The sequence below is a fragment of the Manis pentadactyla genome, chromosome 6 (assembly GCF_030020395.1).
Source record: "Manis pentadactyla isolate mManPen7 chromosome 6, mManPen7.hap1, whole genome shotgun sequence".
Lineage (NCBI taxonomy): Eukaryota > Metazoa > Chordata > Mammalia > Pholidota > Manidae > Manis > Manis pentadactyla.
In genome coordinates, this window is record NC_080024.1 from 17719527 (window position 1) to 17746726 (window position 27200).

Below are 27200 nucleotides of genomic sequence, written 5' to 3' on the forward strand. Positions count from 1 at the left end.
TGGTAATTTTTGGAATTTTTTGAGGTCCAGCCACGATGGTAAATCCTGCCGATGTAGTTAAAAAGAATATGCATATTCTTGGTTTTACAGTACAGTGTTATAATATCAATTAAGTGAGACTTGTTCAATTTATATGTTTTTGAAATGTATTAAAATATTTAAGATTCAATTCCACAACATTCAGGAAATAAATCTCATTTCATTCTATGGTTTCCTATTCCAAATGTTTTCCTTGGGCTTTTGATAGCAATAACTGTTATCTCCCCCCTTTCCCAGCTCAAATAATGAGCAATGGAATCATATACACAGATAGTAAGGAAGGCAAGCCTTTAAGGTTAGCAATGCCTCTCCTTGTCCTGTTCCACCACTGAAACCATTACAGGCCTTCCAAAGCCTTAGAGAAAAGTTGGAAGCTGGAAGAGTCTGTCTCACTGGGAGCAAGGAACAGGCATACAAACAATTCTAGAGATGTGCTCTTAAGTCTTGAACCACAGAAGGAAATGAATATTCAAGTCTGTTATAAAATATTTCAAGTGTTACCTTTTAATTTACAGGTTTCTTCTACTGGCCACTATGGCCAGGAATAAAGTTCTGTTCCAGAAAGAGCTACTTTATCAGATAAAGGCCACCAACTCAGCCTCCCAAACAGCTTCTGTACATCAGCAAGACTCTCCCAAAGGACCTATCCACAAAGGAACCGTCACTGCCCTCTTGGCAGGACAGTGTTAGTGTAGGTGGACAGAGGGTAAAGGCAAAGGTGATGAGGATCACCTGACCAGTTATCTGACTATCTCTAATGACAAAATAAAATCTCCAGTTTAAAAGAAAAATTAGTTTTATAAAAACAGAAACATGTTTATTTCAATCCTGTTGAGGGAGACAGATGGAAACAAAAAATGAGGGGAGGGTTCTCTTTATACACACACGACATCAGGATCAACTACAAGGAAAAATACCCATTTCCACCCCAACCCCCCAAAATGTGGGGTCCAAGGCCAGCTGAGAATAGATGGAACAATAATTAAGACACTACTGGCACAGTTACATGGCCAATGCACCACAAGATGGAAAGAGAAGAGAACTTCCCAGGGAGCAAAGCCCTGGGCCTCAGCTGCTTCCCCAGTGGAGGGGAAATGAGAAAACTTTGGCTCAGCAGGAAGGTGGTTGGCAAAAATCAGGGTTACTGTAGCTGGACTCTCCAGATCACAAACTACTGGCTGAAGGGAGTCAAGATGTCAATTTAATCCATGCTGTCTTCCGTTTTCTCCAAGGTCTTCAGGCTTGAGATTGAGAGCTGGCCTGGTTCTCCTCTTCATCTTGGAAGGGAGGGGAGTTAAGTGTTTATTCTACCCTTCCTATATCTAGGATACTTAATTACTACTTTCCTGGCTCTGAAGAGACAGAAGCCAACTAGCAAGGCCGGCTCCCTTTGTGAAAGTCGGCTTGAAAGAGCCCTTATGTTGGCAAAACTGCCTCTGCAAAAGTCTCAAACCTTGCCCCTTAGAGAGCTCTCCAAACTTTTTCAGGGACACCTTCAACTGTGTGAAATGTGGACAGAAAATACTTGGTTTGTCTCTAGTTGGAGTAACAATCCCATCTCTGATTGGCAATGAGGATGAGTGAAAGAGAACAGGTGTTTGCAGAGGGAAGGATGGGCAGAAAGCAAGGCAGTTTACACTGGATTACAGATGAATCCTCTGGATTGTGAACAGAGTCATCTGAAGCTCCAGAGAAGGAAGGGAGATTCTCTGACACAATATAAAGAAGTGGAAAATATTTTTGTGACAACCCTGTAGTTCTCATAGACCAAAAGGGAATGTGTCAAAACAAACAAACAAACAAAAAAGACTCAGGCAAACAGAGTACAGCCCTCTATCTTAAATCTGAATAAAATTAACTCATTCTAATACTGCTTCAAGTACAATCATGAAGAAAGACAGAGCTGCAGAAACTCACACTAAAGCAAAGACTGGGATCAAGAAGCCCATCATCTGAATCCCAGGCACCTCCCTTTCAAAAGTCATCCAGAAAATATCTTTGAGGAATTCAGTTGAAGGGGAGGTCCACCACCAACTCTCATCCCCCAATGTGATACCCTTCCAGGACAGTCTGATGAATTAAGACATCTGTTTTAAGTTTAACAGGAGGGAAGTAAAAAAGGGAAAAGCACTGAGATTTGGAAAAGCTAGCAGCTAAAGCCAGAAACAAGGTTATGGTCCTTGTGGCATCCAGAACTGGGTGCAGGAGAATGGAAGGGAAGAGTTCCCGCTGTCCTTTGGCTTTCTTTGTATCTTTCCCCTACCTCCCATTCCTCCCAACAGTTCATGCAGCTATTGGCCTGCTAGAGAGGATGTAATGCCCAGACCAACTTTTTATTGAGCTTATGCAGCTAACAGACTTGTAAACAGTGCCAATTGACAAAGTTTTGCTGAATATTACAGCTGTGTCCACTAAATGCACCTCTCTCTGAGATTAAAAACAAAATACCAAAGTAAACAAATACTGAGAGAGAGAGAGAATGAAGAGACACATCTTGAGTCTTCCAGGAAAGCAAAATAAAAAATGCCACATGGCTTGGTCCCAGGTGGTCACCATGCCTAGAGTGCTATCACCACTGTCTCCCCTCCCTGCCAGCCACTAGGTTGAGGTGGGGGAGAAGGGTCATCTTGGACATGCTGCAAGTACAGCATTTGCTGGTGCTGACACCCTCCTGGGGCTGTGGTGGCAGACTGCTGTGTCAGAAGCCCACCTCCTGGGAGTAGCAGAGGGAGCCCAGGTCGTTAAGGCAGCCTGAGATGGCAGCCCATACACCTCAGCGGGGGTACCTTGCCCCTCTTCTCCAGTGCAGTTCAACATTGAGGTTGTCCTATTCCCGGTCGATAATAAAACCTGAGCTGTTTTCCTCGCAGATTCCCCCTCCCTTCCCCAACTTGGGGAAGTTGTGGGAGGGACAGGGGAGGATCACTGAGGGGGCAGGGGGATACCCCTGGGATCGGTGACCTGACCCTCTTGCAGATTTTTCACCAGTTGTGCAAGCCAGCGTTTCGTGGTGGTGTCATCTTTTAGCACCTGGGCAAAGGTCGTGTCCTTCAGCTGGTCAGGGAGGCACTGCCTGAGCGCTTCACGTGCCCTACATCAGAAACAAACAAACCAACCAGGGAGACCAACAAATAAACTCACATTTGGGGGACAGGGAAGAGCTCCTTTCTTAGACATAAGTAGACAGTATCCTGGGAAACTATGACTCTGCTGAGTTACTTTGAAAAGGCATTAAAATTCTTTAAAGCTTATATTAGGTATGGGCTCAGAGATCTCCAGGATGTGTAGCCTGCAAACATTTTCAGAATGATGCCCCAATGTAGAAATTCATGACAAAACAAAACGGAATAAAATGGTGCAACTGTTTACTTCAGTTTAAACTGCTTTCTGATTTTACTATAAATATTGTCAATATACTGTTAGAAATATATGAGTTATAGTAAATGGAACATTTCTAAAATCAGTGCGTTAACAGGGAATATGATCTGACTCATAGTATGACATTAAATTCCAAACTAATATAAATTTATCTTTCCAAAAACTATTAGTTTTATAGTTAAAACCCTTAATAAAAGATGAGCAATAAAAACAAAACTATGACTATCAAACTTTTAAATGTTTCATTTTCTTTAAAAGATGACCAGCAGAATGTCAAATCTGAAAGCCTCAAAAAGGTAAATGTTAACTATTTATAAAGCTGTTTTAAACCAAGTCATAGCTTTTGTATCCAGACCTGTTTTCTTTGCACAAATGGAATTTTCAATAAACATATTTTCAAATTTTGGTGAAAACAGGAACCACTGAAGGACAGGACAAAATGATCTGAGAAAAAACTAAGGCTTGAATAACCTCAGTGGCAAGAGGCTGAGTTCACATTACATCAAGTTACCTCCATTCCTGGGAACACAGAAATTATACCATTATGTGGTTTAGCAGAATCTGAACAAGTGGCTTTCAGTATGAATTATGGATTTAAAAAGCAAAAGGCCAAACATTTCTAAAATGCACTGTATCTACAATATATGATTTCCAACAGAAGAAACATTATGAACATAGGGAGATAAAATAATTAGCTCAAGGACTTTACAGGAATCAGGGAAAGAACTGGAAATATAATTCAAGAGCCCCCTGGGCTGTGTTCCTTTCTGAAGAGATCTTTGAAAATTAACTTTTTTGACCACCTGGAGTGGCAGCAGAAAGCTCAAACCACAGGAGCAATTTATCACAAGGTTGCCTGGGATCTGTCTGGACTGTCTGGAATGTTGGAGCAGGGTATGGAATTACAAGGGGGAGATAAAATTCTGATGGGTTTTTAAATTCAGCACTTGAAATTTTAAAAGGAATTAATCAAGTTCTGTATCAAACAAACTAAATGCAGTTATGTCACTTCTATATCGAAAGATTCACCACAGTATTTCCCCATAGTTCTACAAATCCTGTAAATGTTTACCTGGGATTATCCGAGAGTCGAAGGTAACATCTCACTACATGCTTCAGCAGACGGGCGGAAGGCTCTTTGGATAGCTGTAGGACCATCTTACCCTGTTTCCCCCCAAAATGGGGTGGGGTAGGAAAAGAACCCACAAAATTTAAAATAATTCTAGTTGGCATGAGAGATCAGATATTGCAAGAATCATACACAAGGGTCCAGGATTGTCATTTCTAGCTGGAAGACTGAAACCACTCAGTGTCAACTGCAAAGGGACTAAACTGCATGATCAGAGGTGGTTGCAAAGGTGGCAGATAAAAAGAACTCACCAAGATCATGGCAACATGGGAGAAACGCTCATATGTCTGACAGATATAAGCCAAACCAGTGTCATCTAAGAGGATCTTTTGGAGGATGAATGTGGCAACCTGGAAGAAACCAAATTAAAAACATTGCTCAGACTTCTCTTCTAACTATCTAATCATCTCCCAGGAATCACCACAAATCAGAAAATTAAGCAGAGGTCTTTGCATTATACACTACTTACTTGAAAAGATACAGAGTACAAAAAATTAAGAAATATTACCCTACTGAACACTCTGTAAGTTTATAATAAGTATTACTATACTGGATACTTACTATGTGTCAGACTTTTCCCCAAAGGCATAACATGCTTTGTCTTATTTTCATATTAAACCTGTAAGGGAGGTACCATTGCTAGTCTCATTTTACATAAATGGATAGGTTCTGGGTAATGATCAGATTCTTAAAAACATAGAGACTTTCTCAGTTATTGAACACCTGTGTGCCAGTTATAACTGTTTATCAATAACTTGTCAGGTTAAGGTCCCAAGGGACAAAGCTACAAGCTGCAGAGTTGATATCTAAACCTAGTTTGAATACAAAGCCTCTTCTTTTTTCCATGGGCCAAGATGATTTTAGAGATTCAGTTATGCATCATTGCTTCCAAATGAGGTAGGTAAGGATTTTTCTATTCTTGAAAAGATCTTTAAGATATTAAGATTTTTAAGCATCCCTTTGAAAATTGTCCTGAAAGTACAAAAGAATATCCTCAACTTAAGCTCACTCTTACATAGAAGAAATTTTTAAAATACTAATTTAAGTCCAACAATTATATAATGATTCTCTTCCTTGGCTGTTCATCAGAACTAACTGTGGAAATGATTTTTTTACTATTTTACTGGTGTAAAATACTGTGGCTGGCTAAGTAATAGCCCCAAAGCTTTCCAGGTCCTAATCACCAAACCTGTACATGCTGGCTGACATGGCAAAAGAGACTTTGCAGATGTTACTAAGTTAAGGACCTTGGCAGGGTCGTGGTGGTGCTATGATATTAATCATCCTGGATTATCCAGATGGGCCCTAAATGTAATCACATGCATCCTTATAAAAGTGTGGTAGACGCAAATTTGACCACAGAGGAGATATGACAAAAGGAGAGAGACTTGGCAGGTGAGCGGCTGCAAGGTCAAGGGGTGTCCCACGCTACCGCTACGTCTCCACTCTGGCCCTGGGTCTGCGGGCAGGAGCCCCTCCAGCCCTTGCTCCCATTGCCCTGAGCCAGTGCAGAGTGGCTGGATCGCTGCGAGGATTATTTTACACTGAACTGATCGAGTACTTTGAAATGACTTCAAAGCTCCCCTCGGTGTCCTTCATACTCTCTGCATTAATACCTTCGATTACATTTTCTCTCGAACCTGACCAGGAAAAGGTTCTTCTGGTTTCATTTGATGGATTCTGTTGGGATTACTTATATAGAGTTCCAACACCCCATTTTCATTATGTTATGAAATACAGTGTTCGTGTGAAGCAAGTTACTAACATTTTCATCACAAAGACCTACCCTAACCATTATACTTTGGTAACTGGCCTCTATGCAGAGAATCATGAGATTGTTGCCAATGACAAGTTTGATCCTATTCTGAACAAATCTTTCTCCTTGGGTAACATGAATATTTACAATTCTGAGTTTTGGGAAGAAGCAACACCAATATGGATCACAAATCAGAGGGCAGGACATACTAGTGGGGCAGCCATGTGGCCCAGAACAGATGTAGAAATACATGAGCTTTCCTACTCACTACATGCCTTACAACGAGTCCATTTCATTTGAAGATAGAGTTGCCAAAATTATTGAATGGTTTACATCAGAGGAGCCCATAAATCTTGGTCTTCTCTATTGGGAAGAGCCTGACGACACAGGCCACAGTTTGGGGCCTGACAGCCCACTCATGGGGCCTGTCATTGCAGATGTTGAGAAGAAGTTAGGGTAGCTCATACAGATGCTGAAGAAGGCAATGGTGTGGGACCGTCTGAACCTAATCATCACAAGAGACCATGGAATGAGCCAGTGTTCTGAGGGAAGGGTGATAGAACTAGACCAGTATCTGGATAAAGACCACTATAGCCTGATAGACCAGTCTCCAGTAGCAGCTATCTTGCCAAAGGAAGGGAAGTTTGATGAAGTCTATGAAGCACTAGCTCATGCGCATCCTAATCTTACTGTTTACAAAAAAGAAGAGATTCTGGAACAATGGCATTATAAATACAACAGGAGAGTTCAGCCAATCATAGCAGTGGCTGACAAAGGATGGCACATTGTGCAGAGTAAGTCAGACGGCTTTCTGTTAGGCAACAATGGTTATGATAACGCATTAACAGAAATGCACCCAATCTTTTTTAGCCCATAGGCCTGCCTTCAAAAAGAATTTCACCAAAGAAGCCATGAACTCCACCTATCTGTACCCACTGCTCTGCCACCTCCTCAATATCACTGCCATGCCACACAATGGATCATTCAGGAATGTCCAGGATCTGCTCAGTTCAACAACTCCAAGAGCAATTCCTTACACGCAGAGCACTACACTCCTCCATGGTGGCATCAAACCAAGAGAATATGAACAAAAGGAGTCATATGCTTATTTCACAGGGGTCTCTCTTGGTAGCATTTTAGTTATTGTATTTTTTATAATCCTCGTTAAGCATTTAATTTGCAGTCAGATCCCTGCCTTACCAGATATGCAGGCTGAAATAGTTCAATCATTGTTGCAAGCCTAATGCTTCCTTGAAGTGGAGATTGTATAATTATGTCAGTATTTAGAGGTTTCAGATTCTAGGAAACCAGTTTCTGACGTTTACACAGACCATTAGGCAGTTGCATACATACACAAGCACAGTAACACACACACACACACGGGTGGACCAAAATACACATATTTGCAGAGGATTAACTATGTGGAAATGTGTTTGTGTTGTTCTTTCTAGTTTAGGGTAGATAAGTTCCTGCCATATTTGGACTTGGCACATATAACGTACATATTTAGCAACTTTGCACCACTTAAAGTATCTTACATATTGCAGTTTAAATTACGCTTCTGATAGGTACTTTTATGCACTTTATTGATGGTTATGTCTTATAACTTGGTTGAAAAAGACAACCTTCTGTATCCATGTTACAGAATCCTTGCTACCTATTCTTCAAACTGAATGAAATTTCTAATAATTCCTAAATAATGTAGAAGTCTATCTCAAATTGGGAGAGCAAGAAGAAAGAACTGTTGAAAATCAAACATGACATCCTTTGAACATTGAATTTCAGAGAGATGCATTCCTGACAGAATGATACATCTGGCATTCCTTGTCAGGTTTCTTTTTAAAGGTCATGTCTTTTTTTTTTTTTTTTTCAAAAAAAGATTGTAATACAGATTAATTCTAACCATGTTTTTTCTGTCATAAAATTTATTATTGCTACTTCCTGATAAGTTTTTTTACTCTGATTTTTGTAATAATGAAGACATCAATCATGAATATACATTTCTTTCCTATGTAGTCTAGCACTGGTCTGAACAGAAGAGACTGGGTACCATCTCACCAGTGTTTTCTCTTGTATAATATAACTTCTTTGAAAATTAAATCGCTGTTGCATTAAAAATCAAATTAGATTAAAAAAAAAAGGAGAGACTTGAACTTGAAGGAGGGAATATGAGCTAAGGAATTAAATTCCAGGAAGGTGGGAAACAAAGGAAAAGGACTTTCTCCATAGTCTCCAGAAGGAACACTGCCCTGCTGACAACCCTGACTTTAGTTTAGTGAAGCTGACTTACGATTTCTGACTTCCAAAACTTTAAGAGAATAAATTTGTGTTGTTTTCAGCGACCATGTGTATGGCAATTTGTTATGGCAGCAATAGAAAACTAATAAAAACAAACACGTAATAAAATACGCAAAGTGCACAGAGTGTACTAAGTGTTATTTTGATGAGTTTTTACCTATGGACACATTTATGAACACACCAGATTAATATACAGAGCATTTCCAGCACCCTAGGAGATTCTCTTGTGCCTTTTCCCAGATAATATCCTTTCCTAAGAGGTAACCACTTTTCTGACTTATTACCACTGGCTGGCTTTGCCTGGTCTTGAATTTTTTTCACATATGCGGAACTACACAGTATAAATTCATATGTTTGGATTCTTTTGTTTAATATAATGCCTATGAGGATCAGCTATGCTGAATGTATCATCAGTTCATTCTTTTTAAATTACTGTGTAGTTTGTTTATTACTATCCTACAATTTATCCTTTAAGAATGAATCAGCTATAAACATTCTTGGTCATGCTTTGATGTACATTAAAGTTCATTTCTCTTGGGTATGGACCTAGGAGTGGGACTGCTAGCTCACAGGGTAGGCTTATATTTATAGTGGATACTGCTGAACAGCTTTGCCAAATAATTCCACTATACACTTGCCTAGGGGGAATTTCTGAAAAACCCAAATGTTTAGACTTTATCACTCTTTGAATGATTCAGGACATCTGAGATGGGACCCAGACATCTATATTTTTAAAATACTTCACAGGTGATCATGCAACAGCCCTGACTGAGACCCTCTGATTTATTGGGTGCCTACTATGACAAGGTGTTAAAGTAAGTATTGCATATAAAAGTAAACATGATAAGGTCCCTATTTCCATGGAGAAAAGGAAGAAAGACAAAGCAGGAACTGACCATTAATCATATAAGGCAGGATATGAGAAGTATTTTAGGTGAAGTAGAAAGGCCAATCAGAATGGATTAATTAATGGGTAAGAAATGCAAATAGGGGAGAGATCATTAGGATGTGGGTTCCTAGAAGAGGAACAGAGGTCACAAAAGAAGAAATGAGTCTTTTTCTGCCCCAGTCAAAAGAAGCCAACTTGAAAAATGCTTTTATAGGCAACAACTAACAAGAGATGCCAGGATACAGTTGTACACATTCCAATCATGTCCCAGAAAGCCACTGAAATTAACAGAAAGAACTTAAATTGGAGAAGAAATTAGAGAAAAAAGCATGCACATAGGCCTACACTTATCCTTTGTGTCAAAGTAGAAAACTGAGAACTATAAATACCTCCCTAACACACATCCCCCAGACTAGGTAGAAAGTATTCAGAGGTAAATTACTTGACTCAAAAGCTGACAAACTTAGTTCATACCACCTCTCTTTCCATTCATTAGTTTTAAACAACAGCAATCTTGGGTAGAACTGCTCCAACATAGAACTTCTGCAGACACATACCCCAAGACACAGTAACAAGTAACAATTATCAACATTTTCAAAGAAATTGAAGAAAACATGGACCTTACAACACATTTAAAGAAAATTCAAAAAAGAGCTGAAAAGACATGAGAAGGAGAGGGTAAGACACTAGGAAAATATGAATATAAAACCAAACAGCTACGCATATACACAGAATATTTCTGGAAGGATGCAAGAAAGTGGTAACTAATATTGATTACCATTAGGAAGAAGAATTCAGAGGCTTAGGTAGGAGACTTCCATTTATTTGTATGCCTATTATACTATTTGAATTTTTTACCTTAAGTATGTATTATATTCAAAATAAAAAATTTTAAATCATATCTGCTTACATCTAACTCAGCAATAAATAAATTGAATTAAAAATTAATGTGACTGAGCACACTTTAGAAGCAAAGGCTGGATATTGCTAAAAATATCCAGCAACATAGAAAAGCAGCCTTAAGAAAAATTACATATGAAATTAAAAAAACTGAAAGTGATTAGAGGGAAAAAAGATTAGAGGGATGAAAGATAGACAATATAGCATAACTGATGTTGCTCAACTGAGAAGCCAGAACAAATTAAAGAGAAAATTATAAAAACAAATAAAAAAGAGACACAATATGCTCTTCCAGAAAAAAATCTGATGTGACACTATCAAGTAAATATAAAAACAATAAAAGACTTAATGATATCCACACAGGAAAGGCAAGTTCACCAACAAAATGAAAAAATTAGGCTGGCCTAAGATTTTTCTGCATTATTCAACAGCAGAAGATACAGAGCATTACCAACAGAGTTGAAATGAGTTAAGAATTCTATACCCAGTCATAACATTCATGGTTGAAGTGCTAAGTAAATAAGCAAAAACTCAAATATATATATATATATATATACACACTTGAATTTGCACAAAAAATGTTTGGAATAATATACCTGTGGAGGCTAAAGTAGGTTCAGAGAAAAGAGAAATTTAGTGCTTAACTTTATATCCTTAATGAAGGGTCTGGGTTTCTTAATAATCATTAATAATTTTTATTCAAATGAGAAAAAATGTTTTAAACGTTTCAAAAAGAGTGGAGGCAGAAAATGATCCCAGAACCATAAAGAAATAACACAAGAGCCACCACAATGTAAGAACCCTAATAAGTTAAAAGTACATACTGTTTTAGAAAGTTCACTTCCAGATTCCATAATGCGCAAACACAAAGGGATAATTTCTGTTGTCAATAAGAAGTTGATTACTTCCTGCTCATCTGTTTTCACGAGGGCTCCTAAAAGAAAATAGACACAACATTATTTCAGAGTCAGGGTTTCCAGTTAAATTAACTTTGTAGTCCTCATCCAATTCGTTGTTGGAGTTAACGTCAAACACCAACTGAGGTTTGAATGTCAGAAATTCAGATTCATACCCACATTTAAAGAAAAAAGGGAAGAAAAGCACAGGCTGACTTATCAGTCAGCACTAAAGTTCAGGTACCAAGTTTGGACCATTATCTAGCTAGCAGCAGTTTGGCCATCTAAATCATTTTTCTACTGCACTTGGTATAACAGTATCAAAGCATATTGTCAGTTAGTAAAGAAATGGTGTCACTTTGACTCCTACTTCACAATGGGCATAAACAAACATTACTTTCTGGTTATTTAATAGACACTATTTCCTCTAAGAGCACAAACATTTAGGATATACCAAAACAAGAAGAAACACAGAAACACACACCCTCCCCCCACCCCCACAGACTTCACTCCTGGTTCCACAATCAGTTTACCTAAGTTTGGTTAAAGTTACCTTCCCTTTGTAGGCTTGTTTCTCTTTCTAAAATAAGAGTTGGAACAGATAATTTCTAAAATTCATGCCAATTCTATTATTCTGTTGGTTTTTAAACTGACACCACTACCAGGTAGGTGACAGACACAGTTAAGTGGTATCTTCTCCATCCTGTATACAGGGAATCAGGGCCCCATTAAACAAATGATTATTCTCTGAGTTGCCCAATGCATCACTAGCTTTTATATGAAAGGCCTTGTTTAATTGGACCTGTAACAACCAAATTCAACCACTTTAGGAGAGAATTAAGGAATATCACTTGCTTTAATCAAAACTGGCAATTTACCAATGCTGTATCTCTAAACCCCACAGCAAACAGCTAATACCATAATTTATCAGCATGGCTTACAGCAGATGTCAAGTAATTATTTCATTTATATTTTACATGTAAGTCTAAAATCCACTGAGTTAATTTTTTGTATAGAATACAAGGTATGGATCGTGGTTTACTGTTAACATATGGATATCTAATTGTTTTAGCACCATTTATTGAATCCTTTCTACACTAAATTGCCTTTGCTCCTTTGTGAAATATCAATTGACCATATTTGTGTGGGTCTATATCTGAACTCCCCACTATACTCACTCATTAAGAAGCCTATCTTTTCTCTAATGTAACACTCTTGATTACTGTAGTTTTCCAGTTAGTCTGAAAATCAGGTAGTATATGTCTCCCAATTTTTGTCTTTTCTATGAACTATTCCAGTTCATTTGCCTTTCCACATACATTTTAGGATCAGCTTGTCATTACTATAAAAAAAATACTGCCGGGATTTTGCTGGAATTGCTCTAACTCTACAGATAGTTTGGGAAGAAATGACACCTCACCAATATTGAATCACTGATATACCAATCAACAAACATGGTACACCTCTATAGTTATGTCTTTTTTTATTTCTTGCATCATTGTTTTATGGTTTTTAGTTACAGATATTGCACATATCTTGATATTTACACCATTTTTCACATGTTTGGATACTATTATTATAAGTAGTAGGTTTTAAAAATTTCAATTTCTAATTATTTATTGCTAGCACATAAGTCTGTATACTGACCTTATATCCTAACACCTTGCTAATAACTTCATTAATTATAGTTTTTAAAAATAGATTTTTCAGTATTCTTTCTTACGTAATCATGTTGTCTGTGAAGTCTTATTTTTTTCCTTTCTAATTTGTATGCCCTTTATTTTTTTCTCTTGCCTTATTGCAACAGCTAGGATACCCAGGATGACACTGAATAGGGTTTTGAGAATCCACATTCTTGCCTTCTTCTCAGTCTTACGGGGCTGACATTCAGTTTTTCACATTAACTATATAATCTTAACGATAGGTTTTTGATTTTTGGTTTTTGAACTTTATCATGCTGAAAAAGTTCCTTTCTATTCCTACTTCGCTGGTATTTTCCTCATGGACACTGAATTCTGTCAAAGGCTATTTTTTTTTTTTTTTTAAGCTACAGAAATGATCATATGATGTTTCTTCTTTGGTCTCTTGATATGGTCAATCATACTGATTTCTGAAAACTGAACCAGCATGCATTCCTGGGATAAACCCCACTTGGTCATGATGGTCCTTTTTATATACTGTTGTATTTGTTAGCATTTTGTTGAAAATTTCTGCATTTATGTTGATAAGGGGATAGGCCTACAGTTTTCTTACAATAACCTTTTCTGGTTTTTATTATCAGAGTAATGTTAGTCTCATCAAAAATTGAGAAGCCTTCTATGTTCTGGAAAAGTTTTATAGAATTGATTCTACTTCTTTAAATTTTTGGTAGAATTCACCAGTGAAACCATCTAGCCCTGGAGTGTTTGATATTAGAAGGTTTTTAACTACAAAAGCAATGTATTTAATAGATGTAAGACTATTCAGCTTTCCTGTTCAGCTTTGGCAGACTGTTTCTTTCAAAGAATTTGTCTGTTTCATTAAGGTTGTCAAATTTATGGGCATGTAGTTATTAGCAGTTCCCTTGTTATCCTCTTAATGTCTATAATATTATACTCCTTCATTCCTGATTATTTGTAAGTTGTGTCTTCTCTTTTTTCTTTGTCTGTTGGTTAGAGGTTTGTCAATTTTACTGAAATTTTTCCAATAAGAAGTTGGGGGAGGGTGAAGTGGGTGAGGGTGGTCAAAAGGCACAAACTTCCAGTTATCAGTTAGTTATGGAGATAAACTGTACAGCATAGTGACTACAGTAACAATATTATACTGTATACTTGAAAGTTGCTAAGAGAGACCTTAAAAATTCTCATCACAAGAGAAAACATTTTATAACTATGTATAGTGATGGCTGTTTAAATTTATTGTGATCACTGTGCAATATATACATACAGCATATTATATTGTACATCAAAAACTAATAAAATGTTATATGTCAATTATATTACAATTAAAATAATACCAGCTTTTAGTTTCATTAACTTTATTATTTTTCTGTTCTCATTTTCATTGATGTCTGTTCTCTACTATTTCTTTCCTTCTGTTTGCTTTGTTCTAATTTGCTCTTTTTCTTAAGTAAAAGCTTAGGTCATTGATTAAAGATCTCTCCTCCTTTCTAGTATAAACATTTAATGCTACAAATTTCCCTCTAAGCTCTGCTGTAGCTGCATCCTAAACATTTGATATGTTGTCTTAGTTTTTATTTAGTTTGAAGTATTTTCAGTTTCTCTTATGTATCATTTCACTTACATTCAAGCTTGTCTGATAACCCTTGAACTATAAGCAAAAAGTTTAGGCCCAAATATTTACCTTCTGCTTGTTCTCTCAACTGACTTGTAGAAACTGAATTTCAGAAAACATATGCAAGGATGAACAATTGGCTTAGTGATGTCCAAGTATTTTTTTTTCATTCCCCACTGTTGACTTTATCTTAATATTTCATAAATACATCATCCAATGCAACAGTCAAAAAAAAACCAATCCAATGTTTTGTTGCCCTTGTCTAGTTTGGATTAATACTTAAGTCTATAGGCACAGACCTGATCATCTACATTTGTCCTCTTACAGCACTAAATTATGTTTTCTACCTTTATCTTGCATCTACCTACCACTTCAGCCTTTTATTAAAAATAATAATAATAATAATAATAATAAGGGAGAAATGTGGGATTCACATATAAATCAAGTATAAAATCATATCTGACTTGATTGTTTATAGTTCGTGATGCGTGATCAAAACAAAGTTTCTGTGATATGACTGCCCTTGTACTGTTCACCATGTAAGAACTTATTCACTATGTAAGAACGTGTTCACCATGTAAGAACTTGTTCGTTATGCTTCAGAAGATTGGAGACTGTTGAGAATTAGGCTTGGGGTTGATTAATGATTGTGCATTGAGTCCCCTATACAGAATTTTATTGTTGTTAACAACCATTTGATCAATAAATATGAGAGATGCCCTCTCAAAACAAAACAAAACAAAAAAACACCAATCCAAATTAAGGATGATTGAATCCAAATTAAGTCCTACATGAGTAATTTGTATACTTTAAAAGCAGAAAGGAATATATTGGGAAAAAATTTCTAATTAGAGTACCACTTGGGAGGAGATGTAAAAACAACATTCATTTGGAATATATGAGATAATGGTTGCTCCCTAAAGGTAGGCTAAAAAAGGAATATGTCTTAAAAATACCAAAATTTTAAATTATACTTCCTGATTCATGATTTATAGTCATAGGATGTGAACACAGGTTGAACATAAAGAGTCATACCAAAGTTTGTATAATCAATGCTTTTATCGTTTAGTCAGTACAAAAGCAAAAACTATGAGGAAAAGACACTGAAAAAGGGAAAGGTGATTTGACAAAGAAACCTCCAATGTATCTGCTTTTCACAAATATAAGGATAGTTCTTTACTACCCATGAGTCTGAAATCTGAAATAACTGATATATTCTTTTCTTGAGTAAAAAATAATTTTAGATATATCTCCCACAGAAAATGTACATGGAAACATTTAGCTTGAGCATGCAAAAATTTAAGTAGGTGAAATACAAAGAAACCCCTGGAGTTATGGGAGAACAGCTTAGAAATGAGAAAGATAAAAAACCAAACTCAAATTCTTATTCCTGTAATAATACTCTTTATTTATTGACTGAAGTTCTTGCTCTTTACTCTCCCTTTAATTCCAGTAATTAAGTTTCTACATATATGCTGAATTTGATCCCAAATGTTGGGCCTCATAACTTTATTAATAACACTCAGCTTGGTACTTGGTAAGAGCTATCATGTTCCTGATATTTGTTAGTTGAAAACAGACTCAACCACAAAGACAAAAACAGCTGGTGAACAAAAGCTATACAAGGCAAGACAAAACATCTAAATTAAAATCGCTATTATCAATAAGGATTTCAGGCTTGCAAAACAATCCTAATAGCTTACCAATTACTCCAAGACTGGTTAGCCGAAGATATTCAAAGGGACGTGTTTTGCTGACGGTGTGCAAAAAGGGATACAAAAAAAGTGGGATATGTGCTGCAAGAAATGCTGACCTAGAAGAAAAAAATTATCATATTCAGAGCCCTGAGTCAATTTCTAAGGATTCTACAGATCCAAATTTCCAGGTGGTTAATTCTGCAAAGTCTGTAACATTGTTAGACAAAGGAATCTTTAGGAAAGACTGTTACTGCTACTGGTCATTCATCTAAATCAGTAGTTCTCAGTTGGAGTGATTTTGCCCATCAAGGGATATTTGGCAATGTCTGGATATATTTTTGGTTGTTACAAATGAGGGGGTGCTACTGGCATCCAGTAAGCAGAGGCCAGGGATGGTGCTAAACACCCTATAGTGCCCACAAATAGTCCCTTCCCCCTCCCACCACAAAGACCTACCCAGCTCGAAATGTCAACAGTGTCAAGGTTAAAAAACCTCAGCCCATGACAGTAGTTAAGAGAATACATGATTTTCCCTATAATCAGCACCAAGTATCTTAAAAACTGATAAAATATCCAACTGCAGATTTTTCAAAACAGGTTATAAAATGCAATTAAGTGCCAAGAGTTTCTCTTAGATGTTTTCCTTCATCTAATTCATGAATGAACAATAACACTCTCAGGTACAGCCAGATAAAACTTTATAAACCATGACAACAAAACAAAGCAACTATTAACAGGTTTATCTGCTATGCTTAAATGCACACTTTTTTTTCTAGAGCATTTCAGAGAAACTAAGTATTCTAAAAACATTTTAATCTGTAGCTAATATGTCAGGCAATCAGTCTACTTACTTTATATTATTTATAGTTACACCTTGCAGGAGAGCCAACACCCCAAATTTGTTACAAAGTACTCTTGCATTTTTCTGAAGTGCTTAAAAAAACCCTCTTAGTAATTCAGCAATGCTAACCATCATTGGAGCTTTTAGCAAGTCATCATCACTGATCACAGATAACCATAACAAATATAACGGAAAAATATTGTGCAAGTACCAAAATATGACACACAGACATGAAGCAAGCATACACTGTTGGAAAAATGACACTAACAGACTCGACACAGGGTTGCCACAAACTTTCCATTTGTAAAAACGATTTTATTTGTGAAGTGTAATAAAATGAGGTATGCCTGTACTGTTACTACACTAAAATATGTGAATTAAGGGACCAGAACTTCCTCAAAAGAAAAAAAAGAAAATAAGAATCCTGATGATACGCACTCACATACATGCATCCCACTGCACATTCCTTCTCTCATACAGAAGAAGTTTAAGACCATATTCAATCAAACCTTATTCAAACTCATTCAAAGCACTTACCTGGTTTCTGGGTGTGATGCCACACATTGCAGTAATGCCAGAGCATTGCAAACTCTGTTAGACTGGTGTGCTGTCAAGGTGGGTGGGTTGATAGATGGATAAATATTTACAATTTCCTAAAATATGGAAACCAGCATCAGATGAACAAGGAATAACTTATTATAAAATTCCTACTATATAAAGGTAGAAAACTTAAAAAACCCCACAGACCTTTTAATTCCACATATCCTGTAAGAACTGAACCATCAAAGAGGGAGCAGATACAAACAATGCTTCTATCCTTTCATCATAAACATACTTGACTATCAGACATTTCTAAATATGTCTCTAGAAATATATCTATGGCTGCAACTATAGTTGTCATCTACACTTCCTCTTATATCCTGCAGCTGTTGAGGCTTTCACTTGACGGAATCTTGTATTTATAACCCCTCTTTTTTGTCAATACTCTGCTTAAGTTATAGTGATGAGACAGCTGGCCAGAAAATGTTAGTAAAACAACCACAATAAATCCTAAAGAAGTTTGAGTTTTGTTAGGTAGCAGCTGCAAAAAGGGGGAGATAAAAACATGGATATATGTGGGGGAATATGTACAAACAGCAGTGACTATATGTCAAAAAGGTGATGATTTGCTGAATATAATTCCATGTGTTTTAATTGTAAAGCTTTTACATAAAAATGTTCCTGTAAGAGAAGACAAGTAGCATCTTATTACACTGATGGACAGTGACTTCAATGTAGTATGGGGGGGACTTGATAATATGGGTGAATGTAGTAACCACAATGTTTTTCATGTAACACCTTCATAAGAGTGTATATTAAAAATACCTTAATAAAAATTAAAAAATTAAAAACCAGAAAAAAAAATGTTTCTCTAAGATTAGTTTTTTGGGTACATGCAGCAGTGAATTTACTTAACAGATTTTTAAAAATTAATCTGATTATTAGGAAATTTTGTACAGTACTTTAAAAGATGATCATTCCACTATCCTGGTATCTTAGGACTATAACTTATCAATTTATTCTCCACCAGTGACCATTCTGGTCAGAACTAAATTTCAGTTATTTATTCTTTAATGCACAAGTGTACCCATCTTTAATCCTAAAGCTGTGTCTTAACCTTAACATTTCCTTTCCCCAGAATATACCTTGCATCCTTACACCTTACTTTGTACCTTCTCCCCGCTGTCATGTAGAATTGCCTTGTAGTACTCCTAATGCTGTGTTTCTTACAGCGTAGTTCTTAGACCACCTGCATCAGAACACCTGGGAGTGGGGGAGGTGCTTATTAAAATTACAGATTTTTAATCTCAGATTAAATAAATCTCTTAAGTAGGATTTAAGAATTTGCATTTTGAAAAGCACCTCTGACTTTTCCAAAACAGGTTCTTCCAAAGGCTAATATTTAAAAAATCATCCTACTAAAGTCTTCAAAATCATTTGGGCAAAGGCAGAGAGATAATAGTGTGATGAACAGGACTGAACTGCAACTCATGGATATATACACCTACCTGTAAAAGTGCTGCAATAGTACCAAATGAATGCCACAGCATGGGTGCAAGGTCAGGTACAGATTCTCGCTTCTTGCTTAGCTCCAGCAAAGCATTCTCCCTTGTCTCAGGACTGGAAAGCTCATTGATCCACTGGTAGATCTTTTCTCTATCTACCTGAGCCAATGCAGTAGGCACAGGCTTCAAGTGAAAACAAGAAAGTAAACAAGTGAGTTTATTAGAGTCAAACCAAATCTTACTCTGCAGTATTGCTTTGTCAAGAATATGTTTCATAAATATATTTATAAAAACCAGAGGTTTTCTAAATACATACACCTGATGTAAACTAATTCAATCTATCAAAATCTAAAATGTACACAACCCTTTAGTAAGTCCATGTTTAGGAATTAATACTATAGGAATACTTGGGCTGTACTGAAGACCTACTATGATGTGTACTGTTGCACTGTTTCAGAAGCAGAAAACATGAAGTAACAAATATCTCCCAATAAGGAACTGGTTAAACATGTACAGATACATCTTTATATGGAATACTATGTAGCTGTAAAAAAGAGACAGTTCTGTATGCGCTGATACTAAATAAAAAACAAAAAAGGGGGGCAGTACAGAATAATATGTGATATTCTTCCATTAATATACAAATATATACAGTCTTAGACATTTACATACAACATTCCTAAAAGGACACATAACAAACTGTTAACAGTAGTTACCTCTAAGGTTGGAATCTATATAGGCAACTTTTCATTGCATACAATAAAATCTGCATGAACATTTTTTTTTTAAACCACATGCCTGTAATAGTTTTTGGAAGAAAAAGCTACCTCCTCCCCCAACCTAACTGCTGATCTTTCCCCAGTAATACCAGCATCCCCTTCCATGGAGCAGAAAACCTGTATAATTTGGAAAAGCTCCTCCTATACTAATGATTCTTATACATACTCTAAAGGTTCCTAAAGCAACAATATGACGTAGAAGGCATAGGGTTGCTTTTTCTGTCATCTCCTCAGCAGAAGCAATACTGTCCAAGCACTTGCCCTTTCTATGCTTCTATAGAGAGGCCCTCAACTAAAAAAAGTATTTTTGGAAATGTAATTCCTACCAGAAGACACAGCAGGCTTAGAGTATTACATCACTTTAAAAGCTCAGCGGAAGTAAGGGCTAAAATTTTAGCTTTGGATTTCCTGCCCAGTCTGTTAGATGACCCATAATTCAGTAACTTAAAGGGGCCTCACAGACATCCCAGCAATGGAGTACCTATCCTGTTAGTTATTAACTTCAGTCAACTCTCCCCAAAGTCCTGCTCCCCAGACACCACCATTAGTAAATTCCTTCAAACCTACTCCAGCAATGAGATGGTACCCCTGGAGTGGTGCTGGCTACTCTGGAGGGGCCAATCTCTGGTGCCTACTTGGGTCCTTAAGGTCATGGCCTCCTGCTACCAGCAATACTCTGTAGCCATTCTAGCAATGCGAAGGCAGTGAAAACAACTGGTACCAGGAAATATTTAGTACAGAGACCTTCCTTTTTATCACCCTTGTTGAATTTTGCCCCCATTTTAATAGCAGGAGTTAGTTTAAACCCCCAATTTAATAGCAGTTAACAGCAATACCTATTTGTTATGGGATGAATATAGTTACTTCTCAAAATAAAAATGGTAGCTAACATACATAGTGCTTATTCGGTCAGGCACTGTCCTAAATCAGAACTTATTATCACCACCCTCATTTTACAGACGGGGAAACTGAGGAACAGAGAAATTATCTAAAACTTAAGTGGCAAAAGCAGGAATTGAACCCAGGCAATCTGGCAACAGAGTCCATACTCTTCACTGCTTTGCTAATGATGCTTCTCACCTGCCTGAAACATCAGTTCTGATCTAAAGATGACTTTCCATAAAACTATTCCTGTAACCTAGACAATAGAGATAGGGAATATACAAAAACGTCAGACAAAAATTAAAATGTTGCTGCTGTTAGTTCAGCAGAATCTGAAAAATAATCGGCACTATGAACATAGTGATGCTAAGGGAAACTTACTGAGTTTACAAGGTTCTTAATAGCCATCATTTTAATGAAAGAGTCAGTGAAAGTCTGACACAGTTCCCTATGTCAAATCATGCTCAGATGGGCATAATTTAGCTAATGATAGTCACCAACACACACACAGCACACACACCCCTCCCACATACATTAACAAATAATTTTATCACACAAGGAAGTTTATTTTGGAGAATACAAAGGAAAATATTTTTACACTTTGAGTTACTTACTGATTTACATATTAATTTATATTGCCAGATAACCAATAAAAGACTCTGGACATCATCCCTGAATAAAATTCCACAGAACAACTCTAGCATCTCATTAGACACAAAACTCAGAATGTATCTTACTCTCCTTTCGAATCCCAAGGATCACTTACACTTAGGCACACCTTTCACAAAAATATCAGAATCTGAAAACATGTCTTCATAAAAGGGAGTGGGAAGTGAAAGAGGGGATGTGGTGCATGAGGGAAGAGAGGGAAATGTATTGTACTTTTTTAAAAAAAAACTTGGTTTCACTTAAAGATCATCACAACGTGTTATTATCCTCATTTTACAACTGATGAAACTATGAATGCATGATGGTGGGCAGACTGCCTCCTCTTCCCATTGTCTATTTAAAGATCCACCTCTAAAATAAAGATTCCTAATTCAATTGCTACAATTCTGTATAATTTGTTAGTACATTTTTGAGGATGTGGCTGATAATGGAACTCAATCTGGTAGCGCACTATCCAGTGGCAGATAAGCAAATTCATCAAAGAAAGACTTCCCTATTGGAGAATACCTAACTTAAATACATTAACAATAGCAGGATACTACAATAGCAGAGGTTAGCATTTCTTGAGTCAAATGAAATCTCTGGATCTTTTCCTCAGAAAAATATACAACTGCAAATTGTTTTTCACAAAATTTCTTTTCCACAAAATTTACAAATTTCAGAGAATTCATAGACCCTCTATAACCCATCCATGTATCCAGGATTAAGTACCTGTTTATCAAATTAAGGAATAGGAAAGACCTCAATTTGCAAGTAACTACAAAAGTACACAAATGGAATGCATACTGGATTGGAAGGCAGAAGTGGTTTCAAGATGCAGTTTGGCTACTTCTAGAACTGTGTGACCTAAGGTAAGACATTCATTTTTTTCAAGCCTCAATTTTATTATTGGCAAAGTGAGTGAACTACATTAAGTAATTACCAAAGCCTCATTTGGCTCTAAAATTCTAGAAATTACTTTATTTAGCTCTTAGTTATAATTGAGAGACTAAGTGGGTCCTTAAAAAAACTCAACTTTATTGAGGTATAATTTGCACATAATGAAACTTCAAAGTGCACCCACTTTAAGTGTACTTTTAAATAATTTTGAGAAATCTATATACCCAAGTAACCACCATTACAGTCAACATATGGACACTCCATTACCTCCAAAAGTGCTCCAGTACTCCTTTCGGTAAGTCCCACACCCAGTCCTAGGCAATCATGGATATGTTTTCTTTTGCCAGAGATTAGATGTGTCTTTTCTAGAAACTATTTATAGGAGGTAACATTAATTGAACATACTATGTCCCAGTCATTGTGAATTACCTCCATTGAATTTAGTCTCAAAATTCTGAAAAGGCAATAGGTTCACGGAGGTTTAACATACTTAAGTATACAGTGAGTATATGGCAGAATTAGTGTGCTTCTCTCTACAATCAATGAGCCCTACAGGGAGTATAGGACTAAAATCACAAATATACAAATATCTCTTCCACATTGAAGAAACTAAGAACCCAATAGAGAACTTTAATATTCTATTGTAAAATAGCTCAATAACAGTTGGATTTGCATAAACAGTGGGTTCAATTTACACATCCAGAAAAGTCATTTATGAGAAGTCTGATTTGGACTACTAGTTATCATCCTCAACACTACTTTCAAGATTAGAAATGAGCTCTACTATATATAACTGTGTATTTTTAGTTATAACCTGCTTAAAGCCAGTGGTCTTTCCCTTTTAACAGATGTGTTAAAAAATGTATTATCAAAACTTGTTATCAAAATCTTTTGTTTAATGGTTTGTATATGGAAAATATATTTCAAGTAACTTTTTTCTTTCAACAAAGCCAACTACAGGCAAGCATTAACCAAAGTGAGTCATCACTTAACTTCAAGTGTTGTAAACACAGGGTACCGATAGTTGGTCTTCTAACTCTGAAAGACCTTAATACTTAAAATGAAGAAGAGAAAAGTTTTAGAACTTTTATTAAAAAGACCAATTTATCCATAAATGGGAAAGAAATGATTTACTTACCCTCTGTGAGTAAATTAAGAAATTGATGTTGATGGCTTTCTTTAATGGAAAATAACCAATCTATCAATGCAACTTTATGCTCAAGGGCCAAAACAGCTGTAGGTTTTTCCTACCAACAAATATGTGACAGTGAATAAAGAATGGAATTAGATTGAAATACAGATTCTTTTTCCCAAGTCTGGAGATGACTCAACATGTGGCTTTGGGAGTCTACATAATGATGACATTCTATGAAAACTTCCTAAATAGTGCCAAAGAGAAATGTTAAATTAGCTAAATTATTCTCATATCTTTATAAAGTAAGGGCCAGAATGTTCTTCAAGATACCTTTTTAAAATGGAAGTGAAAAGCAAAGACCAGGTAGGCAATTTGCTTAAAGCTTCAACAGAAGACACAGGAGGAGACTGTGTGAATTAGATCTGGTAGAATGTACCACGTTCTTTTTACTTGCCAAAAAGGAGGGCATCTGGGAGTCTAATCTGGCATAGCTTCAATAAAAAGATATAAAATGATTAATGATGCTGCTGTGTAGGTGGAAAGTGAGGTCAAGACATGGGTTTAATGATGTTAGAATTGCCAGTGGAAATTAGTGGGGAAATTAAAAAAAAAAAAAAGGCATACTTAATGCATTTCCTAAAGACTTCCCTTTGACTGTTTTAGATCACTAGCACAACATTCATTATAGAAACCCAGGGTATGTGAAGATTTATAGTTCAATTAATCTGAAGCAACTTCCAAGGTCCATAACAAAGTGGTTTGTTAATTTGCTGAGGCAGGAATTAGAGTCCCAAGGCTGAAAAGTCTGAGAGCAAGTCATTTAACCAGTGAATGAACCTAGACAACCACTGAGCACTTTGTTATTCTTATTTAATCTTCAGAATAATCCCGTGTGGTATTTCTGTCCCTATTTAATAGATATAAGAAAGAAATTATATCCTATGGTGGCAATCATGAGGATGTTAGGATATATTCTGTAAAGAATGACAAGTCTATTTACACATTTCCAGCCTAATAAAACACCATTCAAGAGTCAAAACTTAAGACACTTCCCCAAATTACCTCAATTCCTCATTGTAATGAGTAACATCTGCACTCACATATGCTCATATAATCCTTTGATAGTACTATATCCCTAATTCAAGTGATACTTTACCTGTTATTTGCAAGAAGAGATAAAGGTATAGACAAATAACAAATTTCCATCAGGCAAAAAGCATCTTTTCAAATGGCTTAAGTTATTGCAGGCACTGTTGCACATATTACTAACTCTTCTCAATTTCTAGTGAGTGATATACACCATTAATGTCCCTTTCCCCACTCCAGAATAATCCAGGCAACCTAGTCTAATGGAAGGCACAAAGAATTGGGAGAGGTGGTTCAATTTTTTCTATACTTCAGTCTCCTCACTAACCAAATATTCTAGTAAATGAGTGGTACAAAGGAACCTGGAGTTTTTGTGACCAAACAGCATTAACAGGAAAAAGGGTAACTAAAAGCTCAAATATTAAATAAATGGAAGGAATTATAAATTTAATTGGCAAAACATGTATTGAGTACTTATTATAAATAATAACCACAGCATTAATAGCTGTTCAAAAGGATGCATGAGGGAGAAACTGAAAGGAATTGAATAAGTATAGTCTGGGGAGGCACAGGGAAAATTGCAGCTTGGTATCAAAGCCTGGAGAAGACATATTTAGCTTCTGAGAGATGGACAAGCCAACCTTAGTAGAATCCCTTGTTTAACCTGCCCCTCCCTTACCAGCAGCAATCTCATCTTCTCATCTGCTTCTTCCCAAATTACATGTATAATATGGGAGAAGAAACAAAACAGCGGGGGAAATTACAATCACCTAATTGAGAGCTATAAAAGATATATGTCCACTTTGAATAGTTACATTTAGAAACATGGTGACAGGAACCAGAGATGCCACTGGCCCCACAAAAGACTGTAGTTTCCATAGGCTAGTCACAGCTCACTTTTTTATATTTAACAGTAAGACAATTTTTCGGTCCTCCATTTAGTACTTAGGTCATTTTACCAGGTAATGCAATTTCAGTATATTACTCTCTCAAGTCACTTCACCTTGGGAAAGAGAAAATGTGGGATGGGCGTTCAAAAGAGTGTGCTTAAATCATATGTTCTTGTTTTCCCATTATGGCTATGTGCTCTCAGTAGTCACTGCCCTCATCTACACCCTTCATTCAGCGAAGTATTTGAGCCCTTACTTTGTGCCAGGAACTGTCCTGTCACTGGTGTAACCAGGTAAACAGGACCTACACGATCCCTGTCCCTGCCCCAGAATAGACCTGAGAGGAGCCAGTTGTGTGTGTGTGTGTGTGTGTGTGTGTGTGTGTGTGTGTGTGTGTGTGTGTGTGTGTGTGTGTGTGTGTGTGTGTGTGTGTGTGTGTGTGTGTGTGTGTGTGTGTGTGTGTGTGTGTGTGTGTGTGTGTAAGAACATTCTAAAATAAGAGATCAGAAAGTGCACAGTGGAGTGGAAAAGCGCTGGTGGAAGGGATGAACTGCGACCAGTGTAGCTGGAGTCTACAGAGCAAGTGACGTAAGACTAGACTTGTAAACTTGCCTAAGGACAGTAAGTAAAGGAGGGCCTTGCAAACCATAGCAAGGAGTCTGGATTTACCTAAATGCAATGGGGAGCCATATAATTAGTTCTATATCATCATAGACAAATGAATTATACGATCCCTTTTTCTTAAAGATCACGCTGGTAAAATGCGATTTGCGAAAATAGTTTTAAAAGCAGAAAACCGTAAGTCAGAATAATTCTTCATTTCTCCGATCTCAGAAATTCCATCTTTAAAGAAAATGGTTTCAGTCAGAAGCCATTTTCTTCCCGCTGCTCTGTGCCTAGGCAGTGAGTTCCAAGAGCACGGGCCATGTCAGACTGACCAAGAAATTCCCCTCATCCCTCCCGATGCCCAGCACGCAACTGGCGCTCTGAAACTGCTCAGAGCAGTAATTCAATAAAAGGCCTGTCCGGGCCGCGAGGGAGGCGCTCCAGATGCGGACAGGCCCCGGGGCCAGAAAAGAACGCGGTTAGTGGGGCCGGAGACCGCAAGAACAGGCAGACAAGGAAACTGAGGGCCGGATCCACCACAGCCAAGGCGGGGCGAGGAAAAAGGCCGCAGCCTCGAGGGCTGGGGGCAGGAGAGGTGGACTCCGGGCCCCAACACAGGGAGCTAGGAGAGGAGGCCGCAACGCGGGGCTGAGGAGGGGTTTGGGGTCCAGGCCGAAAGGCCCAGTTACTCACCGCAGCGGTCGCCAGGCTGTGCATGTTGGGAGCGGCCGCCGCTCTCCTCCCACCTCCGGACGCGTCCAACTCGCGTCCCTGCTTCAGCGCCTCTGTTGCGAAAGATGCTGAGCCGCAGCAGCCGCTGCAGCCGCCATCCACCTACGGCTCGCTCCGCCCCCTTTGCAACTCTCTGACCTTTCACCCCTGACGCCACCCACACAGCCTCTTCCCGCCTTCTAGCTCTCGGCGGGAAGTTTATAGACAAAGTACGTCCTTTGCCCCTTCGGATTAAGGGCTGGAAGGACGTCCGCCACCTACTAGCCCCCGCATCCCACTGCTGCGAGCATGTATCCCCAGAAAGGGGCATGAACTCTGACCTTCACCCGGAGGCCAGTGAAGGGCGGGAAAAGCCGGGCACTTCCCGGAGGACAAGTAGTGCGCATGCCCAACTGGCCTGA

General features: G+C 37.5%; 2 protein-coding genes across 2 annotated transcripts; one reads left to right on the plus strand and one right to left on the minus strand.

Annotated features, from left to right (window-relative positions):
• Window positions 1–830: 830 nt before the first annotated feature.
• CNOT9 (CCR4-NOT transcription complex subunit 9) lies at window positions 831–27164 on the minus strand. The gene is made up of 8 exons (XM_036915565.2): window positions 26761–27164; window positions 19145–19324; window positions 17634–17749; window positions 16262–16371; window positions 11214–11323; window positions 4798–4896; window positions 4490–4581; window positions 831–3130 (listed from the first exon to the last, which is right to left on the minus strand). Exons 1-8 carry the CDS (start codon window positions 26782–26784, stop codon window positions 2962–2964), a joined length of 900 nt encoding a protein of 299 aa, XP_036771460.1. The 5' UTR covers window positions 26785–27164; the 3' UTR covers window positions 831–2961.
• LOC118927383 (ectonucleotide pyrophosphatase/phosphodiesterase family member 5-like) lies at window positions 6032–8108 on the plus strand. Its single transcript, XM_036915507.2, is given in 3 exon segments — window positions 6032–6556; window positions 6558–7164; window positions 7166–8108. Coding segments are annotated over 3 exon segments (1431 nt in total). The 5' UTR covers window positions 6032–6113; the 3' UTR covers window positions 7547–8108.
• Window positions 27165–27200: the final 36 nt, after the last annotated feature.

What these genes read in the sequence shown, in the direction of transcription:
- CNOT9 (XM_036915565.2), bottom strand. Translation starts at nt 26,784, where the DNA reads ATGCACAGCCTGGCGACCGCTGCG. An exon ending in AACCAGTCTTGGAGTAATTG is followed by an intron (nt 11,324 to 16,261) that starts GTAAGCTATTAG and finishes ATTTTCTTTTAG; the next exon opens with GAGCCCTCGTGAAAACAGAT. An exon ending in GAAGTGAACTTTCTAAAACA is followed by an intron (nt 4,897 to 11,213) that starts GTATGTACTTTT and finishes GGTTTCTTCCAG; the next exon opens with GTTGCCACATTCATCCTCCA.